Below are 13,624 nucleotides of genomic sequence, written 5' to 3'. Positions count from 1 at the left end.
TGCGCCTCAGTTTCCTCTTCCGTGCTGTGCACCTGGCTAACTAACACCTCCCTTCAGTGGAAGCTGCAGCAGCCGGCTCAGCAGCTCGTCTGGTGCCCACCCCACCCTAGCCTTACCCTCAGCTCCCCAAGCAGGGGTCATGCCCCCTCGTTGGAATGCTCTGTAGCTGCCAGTCTCTGTCCTTGCGACATCTATGGACATTGGCCACAGTGGGCAGGCTTCCTGCCCCAAGTGTTCCTGGGACCCCACAGAACTTTGACCAAAGGTCTTACTTGCTAGTTTGGGCAGGGGGCCTTGTTTAGCTAACACCATCCACCTCTACTTCTGTGCTGGTCTGGGTGGGAGTTGGAAAATACCCATGACCCAGTTCAAGTCAAAGTCAGAGGCACTTTGCTCACCCCACTCAGCCCCAGTGCCCTACTGACGAGGAAGGAGGAATTTTCCAAGAGTGGTTTTGGAGCTAGTCCTGAGGCACAGGCAGCAGTGATTCCTGGGTGTCCTGCCTCAGCCCCTCTAAGCGAAGAGCCTACTTCAGATACCTGGGTCTCTGAGCTTGGGGAGACGAAAAGCGCACTACAACTCCCAGAGGTCCTCGGGCTCAGGGGGCGGCTCCCGCCCCCGCGCGGAAGAATTGGGCCCACCAACCGGAGCCCAGAGCGCGGCGGGGGCGGTGCACGGGCGTGGAGGGGCGGGGCGGGACTGTGGGGAGGCGGCAGGCTTGCGGCGCCCCGGGCCAGTTGCGCGGAGAGCGCGGGGTTGGAGAGCAGGGCGTGCGGAGGGTCTCGGGCGGGCGCCGAGGGACCTCGCCGGGCCATGGGTAAGAGGCTCCGTGGCCTGTCCCGGGACGGGGCTGGCAGCCCCGCGGAGAGGGCGACGTTGCCCTGCCGGATCCTCTCCGGGCCCTCGTGGCCGTCGGGGCCGCTAGGAGGGGCGGAGCGGGGCCGGGGGTGGACTCCCGGGCGAAGGCGCGGGCGACCTAGCCCGTCCTGGGGCGCCAGCGCCCTCCGCCCTGCGCGGGAGGAGTGAGGCTGGGTGTCGGCGCACACTCTTCGAAAAAAGGAGAGAAAAAGTTTTGGCGGCCAGGGGCTTCCCGGACGTTTATCTCGAAACTCTTTTCGTCGTCTTTTGGCTGAAATTTACCAAGTCCTGTACGGTTCTGTCATCCCACTTCCTGCTGTGGTTTCAATCTCGAGCTGGTCTCAGCTAATTTGTTGTGACAGGCTGTCCGCAGCAGTTTCTCTGCCTCCCAGCCCCCATTTGCCCCCCCCGCCCCGCCCCGCCACATCCCCGCGGTTCTCAGAACTCGCCGGCGCCGCGGAGAAGAGGCACCGGGGTCCCTGGGCGCTCGCGGGGCGCTTTCCACTGCGGCCGCCGTTTCCTGAAAGTGACTCTGCGCGGGTTTTGAAGAACTTGCTCAATGCACTTTGAAGAATCAACTGTTCCTCTTTCAGCAGAGGGGTGTTCTGATCCTTCGGCGGTTACCGGCTTCCCGCCCCCTACCCTTTCTCTTTCTCTTTTCTCTTCCCTTTTCTCTTTTCCTCTCCGTTCTCTTATTCTTGTCTCCTGTCCATCCTCTTCTGCCCGCCGGCAGGAAAAAGATAGCTCCCCTCTTTGCTGTCGTCTTCTTTCTTGTGTTTTTCTTCTCTTTCCTCGGGTCTCCAGAAGGGACAGGGTGGTGGCCCCGGGAGTGATGGGGGGTGAGAGTTGAAGCTTAGGCTGCGAGCGTGCGAGGAGAGATGTTTGGCTTCTCGCTCAGCCGGAGCTGCGGAGTGGCCGCATCTCGGTCCCTCCGCAGAGTGTCCCGGGGGCGCCCTCAGGCGGGTTTCGGGTCCCCCAGCCCCGCCGACGTGGGGAGGGGGGTGGCGGGGCTTTCCAAGCGTCGGACCGCGCGGGCTCAGGGTGCGGGTCTGGGGGCACTGCGCTGGCCGGGCCCAGCGGCCCTTTGTTTGCCGGGTGGTTAGCCGCCGGAAAAGTCTGCGGGGCCAAGGGGAGGCTAACAGGTGCTTTCGCCCCCTGCGGAGGACCACTGTTGGGGGCGTCAGCGTCTCTGCGTCTAGCCTACACGCCCGTCTAGCCTGCGTGCCCGCCGGGACAAAGGAGGGGTGGGAGATGGTGGCTAGAGACTCTGGCCGGGAGAGAGTGGAGTTCCAGACTCCACCAGAGCCCCGGGCACGGGCCTGGGGCTAGAACTCTTGAGTGGCAGAGGTAGAAAGGACCTCAGAGGATCAGGCCCTCTTTCTTTGGTATCCAGTCAGAGGAACTGAGGCTTAGAGTGAGGTCTGGCTGTGAGGGAGAAGCAAGCCTCCAACACCTCTCTCCTCCCTCTTGCTCTCCTGTTACCTGATGGAAAACTGGCCAGGTACTGCACACACTCCCCCTAGGCCCCTGGGGTCTCTGGGTGGGGGGTGGGGGGGTGGAAAAGCAGTAGGCCATGGAGTGCCCCAAGCAGGAGTTAGGCAGCCTTCCTCCCATCCTGGCTGTGTCTCTAGTCTTGGGCCATGTCTTGGGCAAGCCACTGAGCCTGGTTTCTCCATAGGTGGAATGGAAACACAAGTTCACGGGGACATAGGAAACCATCCATAAGTGGAATTGTTACTGTTATCAAATACCTTCCAGACTTGGAGAGGCGGGACAGTGGGGAGTTAGCCTAGTCCGGAATAGGGTCTTTTAGGACATACCAGAGCTGGCAAAATGGGAACAGGCGTCCCAGTGGCGTTAGGAGTTGGTAGTCTTACATTTGGAGCTCCCATGCCCCCTACCCTTTTGTATTTCTCTCAAGACTGTCATCTTGGCCCCCGCTGCGCTCAAATGCTGTTGCCCCCAAGCCCCGGCTGAGACACTGAGGCAGGGCTGTGGGAGAGGCTGTGCCCTGTATTTTCAGGGGTCCCATATCCAGCTCGTCTGTCCTCAGTGCTGGCTGGAGCACAGCCCTTGGCAGCTCCTCCCTCCCCAAACTGCCCACTGGAGCGAGCACCACACCGAGACTCTGCCAGGCAGCCGGCTCCTGGGCCGCAGAGTGGACGGGCCGCCTCAAAGGCTCTCTTTGTTTCAGCTCCAGCTCAAACGAAGAGAAACTTAAGCCAACAACCTCGGGCGAGGTGGGGCCTTTTCTGCTGGTTGTTATTGAGACTGCTGTTACCATTATTGTCGTAATTGACGCAGTGCTCCCAGTGGGTGACTTTTCATGAAAGGAAGTGTTGCTTCCTTCCCATCACACCAAGGGTGAATGGGGCGGGGCAGGCCTAGAAAGAAGGGGGAGGAAGGGGGAGGGAGGGAGAGGGAAGAGAGAGGAGAGAGAGAGAGGAGATAGCTATAGGTGGTGCAGTCTGGCATTAGGTCTCTGACAGGCTCTGTGGCCTTGAACTAGTCACAACCCACGCCCCTTTCTGTACTGGGAGCGTCTGAGACCAAGGGGCTCACACTTCATCCCTGCCGCTGTCTGTGGAGCACCTGTTCCTTGCCCCACGGTGCTCTGGACCGTGAGACACAGAGGGGCGGGGCGTGATCCCGACAGGCAGACCTCAGATCTCCCCATGGGGGGGGTGCGTACATTGGGGGGGGGTCTGTGTACACACTCACACATTTGGCTGTGGTTTGTGTGGGAAGCCTTCTTCCTCACTTTGTTCTTGGAACATCGGACGCGGACGAGGAAGCTGCAGAGGCTGACGGTGAACCACGCCCCTCTGTGGAGTCAGAGCCCCTTCGCCCCTCTCCTGCCCCGCTCCTATCTGCTTTCAGCTTGTCTGCGGAGGCAGACTCTTTTTAGCAGATTAACAGGAGTGGTGTGATGGGAGATTGCAGACCCACTCGGGGCGAGAAGCAAGCCCACAACACCCTTTGAGCAGATAAGGAGCTTGGGGACTCCCTGCTTCCGTTCAGAACCCTGGATCTCAGGGTTCAGAGCCTTGGGACAGTCGGATTGCTGTGGTTGTGAATCCCAGCTTTGCCACTAGGAAGCTGTGTGACCTCAGGAGAGTTACTGAACCTCTGGGATCCTTACGTGTTGTGTCTGTAGAAAGGGGAGATAGTATCCACTGGTGGCTGGGCAGATTCAGTGAAGCAGTGTCCAAAACTGCCTAGTCCAAGGCCCCCCAGGAGCACTGGTTGGAGCTGGTGGAGTGTCCAGTATGGAGAGGGAAATAGGGGACGGCTTAAGAACAAGCAGCCTTCAGGGGGCGTCCTCTTCGGGAGTTAGTGACTTAAACCAACCTCTTCACTGCTGTGGTTTTTTGGACCTGGGGCTTAAGCTTGACTTCAACACAAGCCACGGAGTTAAACAGAAATCAGATTCCCAATACCAGAAGGGCCTTGGGCAGTCCCCCTGCCCAGCACTCTGCCGCCCCCTGCCCAGCACTCCTGGCACTCAGCGAGGCACTGAGTCACCAGGGGCTCATATCCTGGCCCAGCCAGAAGCCCCCTGTCCCCTTCCCAACAGTGACAGGAGGAAAGAGCAGCGGCTGTGGAGCCAAGTCTTACTGTAGGGTGCCAAAGCTTTTCTCACACTATTATCTAGCTGCACAAAACCTGAGGAATAAGCTCCACGGGAAACACGCAGGGCCTTTAAGAAGGAACGTCTGAGGACAGCAAAGGGAGGCCGGAATCTGTGAGACAGCAGTATCAGAAAGGTGTTACTTTTCTTCAAAGTAATTGCTAAATTTAAATGCAATTCAACCAAAACCCCAGTGGTTTGTTTTCTTTTTTAAGGGAATGTGATAAAGTTATCCTGAAGTTCAGAAAAAATGATTTAGAAAGACTAATGATGGGGGACTTGCCCTGTGGATAGTAAGCTGTTCTACAATTCAAATAGCGTGCACCAGTGCCGGCATGCCACAGTGAATGAAACAGAACAGAAAAGTCCAGAAACAATTTCAAATGTGTTCCTTAGCCTTTAGATTATGGGTAGAGTAGCATTTCAAATCATTGGGGGAAGAGCATCACTCAGTCTATATTGGGACCACCTAACCACTGGGGGAAATAAGATTAGATCCCTATCTCACACCTTATAGATTCCAGGTGTGTTCAAAGTAAACAATGAAATAATAATCACTGTTATTGTCATTATCGCTTCCTGGATGGAAAAAGCCATGTCTGAATGACAATCTTTTGGCAAGCAGAGGTCTTCTCCTTGCAAAATGGATCCACCTCCCCGTTACAATAGGGCATCTGAGCTTTGTGATGAGAGTGGGACGGGTTCAGACTTAGTTTTCATAGCAGAACCCTTTTCCAAATGAAGATTATCTGGAACCCTGATCTACAAATGACTGGGGAAGGGAGGGTTTAGGGGAGACAGGGACAGGACAGAGGGCTTCTTGGAGAAAGAGGGGGCTCTCCCTCGGCTAAGAGTATGGAAGTGGGGGCCCAGAAGGCCCTGCTGGGCAGAGAGCATGCTAGCTAGCCTGGGCGGGAGAGAAGGGAGGCTGAGTTCATTTGGGGACTCAGCTGGACACAAAGATAAAGAGAGCGTTTCCCTTTGTGGCTCCAGGCAAGAGATCGAATCCTTTTCCTTTCTGGGGTTCAACAGCTCAGATTGGTGACCTCCTTTCCAGGTAACCCGAGTGCCCCACTCCAGGAGGTTTTCCTCAGTGTGGCCCAGGCAGAGCTCACCAACTCTGGAACCAAGCAGAAGGGACAGAGGTCCTCGGGCCCAGTGGCTCTCAAACTGGCTGCCCTTTGAGATCCGCTGGGGAGCTTTAAATTCTGATGCCCCCTGCAGAAGCTTAAACTGGGGTGGGGGGTGGGGGACACAGTCATCAGTGTCCTTAAAATGCTCTCTGGTGATTCTAGTGGGCCCTGGGCCTACCACCTTATGCTTTGGAGGCCGAGGGCACGACTTGCCAGGGGCACATAGCAAGTTTGCCGGCAGGATCCAGTGAGAAACAGCAGTAACACCCCATGGAGTGACTCAGGATGGAGAGAGTCCTTTGATGCCCAGAAGCTGGGCAAGAGGGAAGGAAGGCAGAGAGGGTGTGAAAACAGGTGGAGGGGGCAGGGGGCAAGCAGAAGAGCTGGTGAAAGCAGGTGTGCCAGTGACCTGGGAGACTTCAGTTCGGGGACAGTGAGGAAAGGACTCAAGGGTGTTTCTCTCCCATTTCACAGAAGGGAAGACTGAGGCACAGAGTCACTGGAGAACTCAGCAGGAAAGGCATCAGCCTGCTGGGTAGGGTGGGGTGGGGTGGGGTGGGTTCAGTTGTTAACAGTTATTTCTGGCTATTGACCATGTCTTGAGTGGTCAGAAGCCAGCCTGAGAGGAGGGCCAGGGTGTCTTTCTTTTTGACAAGCCTTAGCATGGGTTTCTCCTCCAGGCTTGTTTGGACTCTTCATCAAGTCTCCGCACATGTGACCTCTGTGGTGGGCACAACAGCAGCCACCGTGGTGGTGAGGCCAGGCCCCTTGGCCTGGTTGTCAGACAGACCTTGTTTTGAGCCCGGGTCTCCTAGGGAGACAAGCAACTTAGCCTCTCTGGCTTCAGTTCCCCCCTCTTTAAAATGAGCTCCCTTCTGAGACTACATCAGAGCCAGGGACCCACACAGCAGGAGTGAGGCGTGGCAAGCCCGGTGGCGCGCTTCTGTGAGCAGCTACTGAAGGGGACACTCAGAGGCTCTGGCCCCCGGGGGGGGGGGCATGCTGGTCTGGGTTTATGGTTGTTGTGGAGATTCTTTTTCTCTCTAGGACAGGCAGGGAATCTCAGAGGTGCCCAGCAGGAAGGATTTCCTGGGCTGGAGCAAACCAGGAGACTGGGGCAGTTCACACTCGCCTAACAAAAAGGAAAGGCAGGTTAGAAAGAGAGCAAGGGTGATCTGACGACATGGGCTCCTGAGCTCAGGTGTCCCGCTGGCCCCGTCGGCGGTGCAGGGGTTTTTGCAGGGATGCAGGCGTTGTGTTTCTGCAGCCGTCAGCTCATGGCTGCCCTCAGAAAACTCCAGTCCTGTCCCATGCAGGTTGTGAGAGTCGTTCCCTCTCCCTGAAACCTGGCACCTACTGTGTGGGGTGCTGGGGGGCCTCTGCGGTGGGCAGTCGAGTCTGGGTAGCTGGGAGTCGCCGAGGTGACGCAGGAGTGCTGTGCTTGGCTGGGGGCTGAGAAAGGCCGCCCAGAGGAAGTGGCTTGTCAGGTGAGACCTGAAAGGTCACCAGACCCTTGCAGGTGAGAGGAGCAAGTGGCCTAATTAGGGGCAGTCCGAACTCTGCAGGTGCTCATAGAAAGGTCTGAGGTTTCATAATCAGGAGCTTCTAGTCTTCTCGATTATTCCTGGAGGATCCAAGTGCCCGCCATGGTGCTTTTGGACCCACAAACATGGGAACCTCAGCAGCTTTCCCACGTCGGCTGAGGCACTGTGAAAACTTTCGGCCTGTGTGTGGGGCAGGTTTCGGAGACAAGCTTTCCCTGAGCACCACGGCGCCAACCTTACCCTCCTGACTTGACCCTCGGGGTGGTTTAGGGTTTCCTTCAAAGACGTTGGGGCTGGCTGAAACAGAGGAAGGAACAGCAGCAGGCATAGGGCCCAGTTGGGGGTGAGCCCCACAGAGAGGAGAGAGAGCAGAGTCGGCCACCAGGGTGAGCCCGTAAGTGCGTGTAGAGGGCCAGCCTGCATGCAACCAGGGGACAGAGGACACATGGCAGAAGGAAGAAGTCGCTTCCCACCTGTCAGGTTCCCATGGGGGGTGGGAGGACCTCTCCTCACTGCCAGTTCTTCAGGTCTGCATCTCAAGTGCTCGCTCTCTCTCTCCCTTCTCCTCCCCTTTGCTTCTCTCCTTGCAGCACCTCCTGTCAAAGGGAAAAGGAAACAGTCAGAGGAGGGCGATCCCCTAGACCCATCTGTGTCCCCTCAACCCGATGGTGAGCAAAGCAGGAGCCAGAGCCCCGTCCATCCGGAGGTGAGTCTGGCGACCCCTGGGGAGTCTCTTCCCTGCCCTCCCCCCTCCCCTGTGCACAGCCTCCCAGGTGAACCTGGGGACTCCCCCAGCTCTCAGGAGGGTGTGTTCCCTATCCTCCAGCCCCACAGTCTCGGGCCTGCATCAGGAGGTGTGGGAGCTGGGAGCCAGGGAGGGAGGACCCACCCGTCACCCGAGGCAGGGGTTCCAGACTTAGTTTTCCTAGCAGAACCCTTTTAGCAAATGATTTGCCTGGAGCCCTGATGAATAAAACAGGTAAAAGCACTGTCTTAGGATAAACCGCATGTGAATCCGTGCGTCCCTCCAAGTTCACGGCGCGCGTATCAGCATCCCTCAGACCACTGAGGCCGTTCTGGTGAGCGTAGTCTCAGGGAGCCATGGGTGACGTTGTAGAGCGTCCGCCCCCACGCCACTCCTTTGGCCGTTGGTTGGTGGCAGAGTCTGGGGTAAGAGTCCTGATCCACGTAGAAGAGTAGCGGCAGGTGGTAGCAGTTCTTAACAGCTTGCGTGGAAGCGGCGAGTCACGGGAGGAGCGGCCGAGAGCGCGCCTTCCTTCCGAGGCCCGCGTTGCACCAGCTGCCGGGGTCCCCAGCACATGACAGTGTCTTAGGGGGGACGCGAGAGTTTGTGTGCCATTTGTTATCAGGGGTCAGAAACACGGCAGTGGTACTTGCATATTGTGGGAACGCACGGCTCTCTGTACTGTTTCCGGCCCAGATGATTTATGTCCTTCCAGTGTTCGGGGCCTCGGACCCAGGAGCTGTCTGTTCTCGAAGCCCTGAGCCCCAGCCCGCCCACACCCCTCTGCCCTGAGCCACCAAACAAATGAGTAGCCTCAGCAGAAATGGCCCCTCTGGAGGCAGACAGCGAAAGTCCTGGGCATCTGACAGACATGTGTCGGGAACCCAGGGTAGGCCTTCACCACCCCGAAGGCAGGCACACCTGCGGCTCCGAGGGGCAGGCCGCCATGGCGGAGGCTCGGTGGACACACGGCCCTGCAGTGCCAGAACACACCAAGCACTTTGTTCCTTCGGCTTTGACCGCAGGGGTCCCTGGGAGCCTGCCACCGGGAACTCACAGTCTGGTAGAGGAGCTGAGACGCAGATAAATCTAGAGCAAGATAGAGAAGTGGCCTGTGCCTGGAGAGAGCCTGAAGCTGCGGGGCTGCTCCTGTGGCCGGGCCTGGAGCCGGGCCCCCGTGGAGCCCGACCTGGGGTCCTGGGCACTAACAGCTGACAACTACGCCTTTCTGATGCCAGAAACAGGCACTCCGGCCCAGAGCTGTAAGCTGGGCGCCGGGGGCCTGCTCCCTCCTGTGGGAGCTTGCGGTTGGGGGCCACGCCCCACCTTCCTCCCCAGCAGCCAGTGGCTCCGCCTGTCCCCAGCCGCCCACCAACTGGGGGCTCATCCCAATGCCTCCTGTTCTTTCCCCAGGACTCCCCCGAGGCAGGCGGGGAGCGGGAGGAGGACCAGGAGCGGGAGGAGGAGCAGGCCTTCCTGGTCAGCCTCTACAAGTTCATGAAGGAGCGACACACGCCCATCGAGAGGGTGCCCCATCTCGGCTTCAAGCAGAGTGCGTCCCTGGGGTGCAGGCAGGGAGGGGGAGCCCGGCAGGGGATCCCGTCCAGGCAGGGTGTCGGGCAGGCACCTCCACTCTGGGCAGCCCTGGGCGATGCCAGCCCACAGGGGTTACACACAGAAAGGGCACCCCCGTCCAGGCACAGGGCTGCGGTGGGTGGGGCCGGATTTCTGTCCTCACCGGCCACCGGGCCCCCAGTGCTCAGGGCCTGGCCCAGCCATCCATTGCAATGGCCCTGTCCGGGTGTGTGCTGGTTCTGTGCCTGCCCGACAGGTCCATGGGAATGGGCTGCCGGCTGCCCCTTCCCCCCACAGAAACTGACAGCGGCCCTGCCCTTTTTCTTCTCCAGTTAACCTGTGGAAAATCTACAAAGCAGTGGAGAAGCTGGGGGCCTATGAGATGGTAAGGAGGGTACCTCTGAGTCCTCAGCATGTGGCATCCCGCAGCCCATCCCACTGTACCCTGTGGGGACCTGGGGAGGAAGAGCCTGTTCTGGGGACAGAGCTGTCCTCACGGCCAGAGAGGAGGAAGAGGAAGGTCCCAAATCCTGCCCCTTCTGCAGCTCTCCTGCATGCTGTCGGGAAGAGGGCCTGCCTTGCCCACTGGTACTTTGCTGTTCAAAGCAGTTTTCCTGTCTTCCCATCTGTTCTGTCTTCCCCCTGCCCCGCGTGCCGGGAAAGCTGCTTGGCCGGCAGTCAGGCGGCGGCCCCTGGGAGGGAGAACTGGCTAGCGGCCAGGGGAGCCCCCCCACACCCCCTGCCACTGCTGAAGAAGCAGCTGCAAAACTGCAGTCCTTGCCCCCATCCCTTGCTCCCCTGGAGCTGCCAGGACACCCCACCACCAGGGGAGCGCGCGTGGTCGTGCTCTCACGTGGTGCCCTTGCAGGTGACCGGCCGCCGCCTCTGGAAGAACGTGTACGATGAGCTGGGGGGCAGCCCGGGCAGCACGAGCGCGGCCACGTGCACACGCCGCCACTACGAGAGGTATGGCTGGGCAAGACCCTGGCTACAGGACACCTCGGCCTTCACCCCGGAGCAGGGCCCAGCTGTGGTGGGGCCAGGAGTGGGGGGCAGCGTGGCCATGCCATGGGCTGTCTGAGTAGCGCGCGCTGTGCTCATCCCAGCCCAGAGCCGTGCAGGGCGGCCGGGCTGCGGGCCTCACAGACAAGAGGAGGAAGAGCACGGGCCCCAGGGGCGGGCAGGGGTGTTCAGGGTGTGGGGAGGCCGGGTGCAGGGAGACGGGATGTGTGCCGTGTGCCTGCCAGGCTGGCCTCCTGGCAGACACGCTCTCCTCCTCCTCAGGCTGGTGCTCCCCTATGTGCGGCATCTGAAGGGGGAGGACGACAAGCCGCTGCCCCCTTCCAAGCCCAGGAAGCAGTACAAGATGACCAAGGAGACCCGGGGGGATGACGGGGCCCCTGAGAAGCCGAAGAAGGCCAAGGAGGAGAAGCGGTTGGACCAGGTAACTGCTGAGTCTGCCTGGGGCCATGAGCGGACCATGGGCCTCCCTCTCCCCTCCCGCGCCATGGCTGCAGAGCTCCCTGCCCAGAATACCCAGACCCTGCTCTGAGGGCAGATCGGTGGGGGGCTCCAGGGTAATGGCTGTGCAAGTTCTAATGAGGGGCCATGTCGGGTCTGAACTCCAGTCTGCACCTTGGTCACCAGGCCCTGGGTCCTGATACCAGACTGTGCCTGCTCAGAGGACAGGATACCTTTGGTAAACTTCTCACAAAGGTGCTGGAAGGGCTAACAGAGGCTCTTGGGTATGCCTCTGCACCCTTGCTGCCATGGGGTCCCTAGGTCAGGATACGTGGCTCACACCCAACCCTGAGGCATGGCCTTTTCTCCTTGTAGATGGTGCCTGGAAAGACGAAAACTGGCGCTGCCGCTGACCAGGCACGGCTTCCCAGCCAGGAGCCCCCCAGGGAGGGCGCGGAGCAGCCAGGCCTGGCCCTGGGTCCCTCGCTACCATTCGTGGGTGCCAGCGGCTGCCCTGAGGCCTACAAGCGGCTCCTGTCCAACTTCTACTGCAAAGGAACACACGGCATCATGTCACCACTGGCCAAAAAGAAGCTCCTGGCGCAGGTGAGCAAGGCAGAGGCCTTGCGGTGCCAGGAGGAGGGCTGTCGCCATGGGGCAGCCAGCCCTAATGGGGACCCCCAGGCCTCCCCAGCTGTGCTCATCTCAGAAAGTCCACAGAGCCCAGGAAAGCCGGCTGAGAACTCCAGGCACCGGCTGAGCCCTCAGGAGGGGTTACAGGCCCCTGGTGGCAGCCTCAGGGAGGCTCCGGCGGGTCCCCGCCTGCCAGCCCCCATCTTCACTGGCTGTTTCCATGCGTACCCCACTGAGGTGCTAAAGCCCGTCAGCCAGCACCCCCGGGACTTCTTCCCCAGTTTTAAAGATGGGGTGCTCTTGGGGCCTCCTGGCAAAGAGGAGGGCCTGGCGGTCAAGGAGCCCCAGCTGGTGTGGGGCGGGGACGTCAGCCGCCCGTCTGCCTTCCATAAAGGTGGCTCTAGGAAGGGCAGCCCCTACCCCAAGCCCAAAGCCTGCTGGGTGTCCCCCATGGCCAAGGTCCCTGCCGAGAGCCCTGCTCCCCTCCCTACCTTCCCTAGCAGCCCAGGCCTGAGCACCAAGCGCAGCTTGGAAGAGGAGGGCTTTGCTCATGGTGGCAAAAAACTGCGGGCCGTGTCTCCCTTTCTTAAGGAGGTGGACGCCAAGGAGTGTGGGGCCAAATCCATGGGGTCTGGCTTGGCCGTGTCCTGCCTGCTGGGCCCCGCACTGGGGCCTGCCCTCCCCGAGGCCTATAGGGGCACCATGCTGCGTTGCCCGCTGAACTTTGCCGGCGCCCCGGACCACTTAAAGGGCCAGGCCACACTCCCCTTCAGCCCCCTGGTCATCCCTGCCTTCCCGGCCCACTTCCTGGCCACGACAGCGCCCTCACCCATGGCCACGGGTCTGATGCACTTCCCGCCGGCGTCCTTCGACAGCGCCCTTCGCCACAGACTTTGCCCAGCCTCGTCCGCATGGCACGTGCCACCTGCTGCAGCCTACGCAGCACCCCACTTCCTGCACCTCAACACCAAGCTTTAGGTCTGAGCCTGCAGTGCTGTGCTGTGCGGGGTCTGAAGTGGTCCGAGCTGGGAAGGCACCGCCCAGGGTCTGGGCCAGAGCCTAGTCCCCAGGAGAGCGTGGCTGTGCCCGATGCAGGAACGCGCCCCTGCGTGGGCAGCCTGGCACAAAGAGGAGGCCGTGGGAAAACCGGGTTTTTCTCAAGGAAGCAGGCTGAGCCTGCCCCCCCCCCAGTTGTTGTGGGGCCTCGGGAGAAGACGGTGCCCGGCTGGCGGCTCCCGGCGAGGTCCCCAGAGCGGAAGCCAGGAAGGTGCTGAAGGGCTGAGGGGCTGGGTAGCAGCTTGAGGGATCCAGGCTGCCCATGGAAAATCCAATAAAAGACCAACGTGAATCCACCCGGCCCTGAGGTGTGCATGGTGTGGACCTTCCCAGGGGCAGGGGAGGCTGGGGTGGGCTAAAGGCTGGGGGAGCCAAAGACAGAGACCTACGTAGCACCCACTCAGATCTGAAATGCCCCCACCCCCACTGAAGAGCAGGACCCGAAGCGGAACTTGGCCTCCTGTTTATACTTCAGCAGGTGGTGACGTTTGTCCTGTGCCTTCCACCCACTTTCCTAGGAGAGTCTCAGGACGGCCGTCTGTTACCTTCCTCATATAGATGGGGGCCTGAGGTTCAGAGAGGGCTGGCCACTTGTCCTGGTTCCTCCAGCAGGGAAGCGACAGAGCGGAGTTAGGCACTTGGGTGTGACTCCAGTATTCAGAGCAAAGCCACAGGACCCCAAACAGTGAACGGTAGGGTGAGTCCTGCAGCTGTTAGCAGCTCCCCTGGGGGCAGAGAGTGTGAGCAGGGAACCTGAATGGGTCTGTCTGGATGACTGCTGAATCCTCCCAAAGCCCCCATCCCAGCCCCCCTCGCCTGCTGCCCAGGGACGGACCAGGAGGTTCCCGTCGTGGGTAGGCACCGAGAGGGAAAGGGCAGTGAAGTGGCTAGGATCTTGGCCTGGGCATCGGCCTTCTCAGACCCTGCAGCCTAACACCCTCCTTCCTAAAGGCTCTGGGGAGCAGTGGGGGCCATCTGTCTAAGAGGG

The 13,624-nt window shown here is 60.1% G+C and overlaps 1 protein-coding gene across 2 annotated transcripts; it reads left to right on the top strand.

Moving 5' to 3' along the window:
- Nucleotides 1–697: 697 nt before the first annotated feature.
- ARID5A (AT-rich interaction domain 5A) lies at nt 698–12,932 on the top strand. 2 transcript variants are annotated; one of them, XM_040623155.1, is made up of 7 exons: nt 698–817; nt 7,757–7,872; nt 9,325–9,463; nt 9,819–9,871; nt 10,355–10,452; nt 10,771–10,930; nt 11,323–12,932. In XM_040623155.1, exons 1-7 carry the CDS (start codon nt 814–816, stop codon nt 12,556–12,558), a joined length of 1,806 nt encoding a protein of 601 aa, XP_040479089.1. In that variant the 5' UTR covers nt 698–813; the 3' UTR covers nt 12,559–12,932. The 2 variants fall into 2 exon arrangements, with proteins under 2 accessions (XP_040479089.1, XP_040479090.1); XM_040623156.1 differs by lacking the exon at nt 9,325–9,463 and having other exon boundaries at nt 799–817.
- The last annotated feature ends 692 nt before the right edge of the window (nt 12,933–13,624 follow it).

This window comes from Ursus maritimus, unplaced genomic scaffold (genome assembly GCF_017311325.1).
Source record: "Ursus maritimus isolate PB19 unplaced genomic scaffold, ASM1731132v1 scaffold_6, whole genome shotgun sequence".
Classification (NCBI taxonomy): domain Eukaryota; kingdom Metazoa; phylum Chordata; class Mammalia; order Carnivora; family Ursidae; genus Ursus; species Ursus maritimus.
Note: the sequence above shows the minus strand (reverse complement) of the source record. Positions and strands in the feature narration are given on the sequence as shown.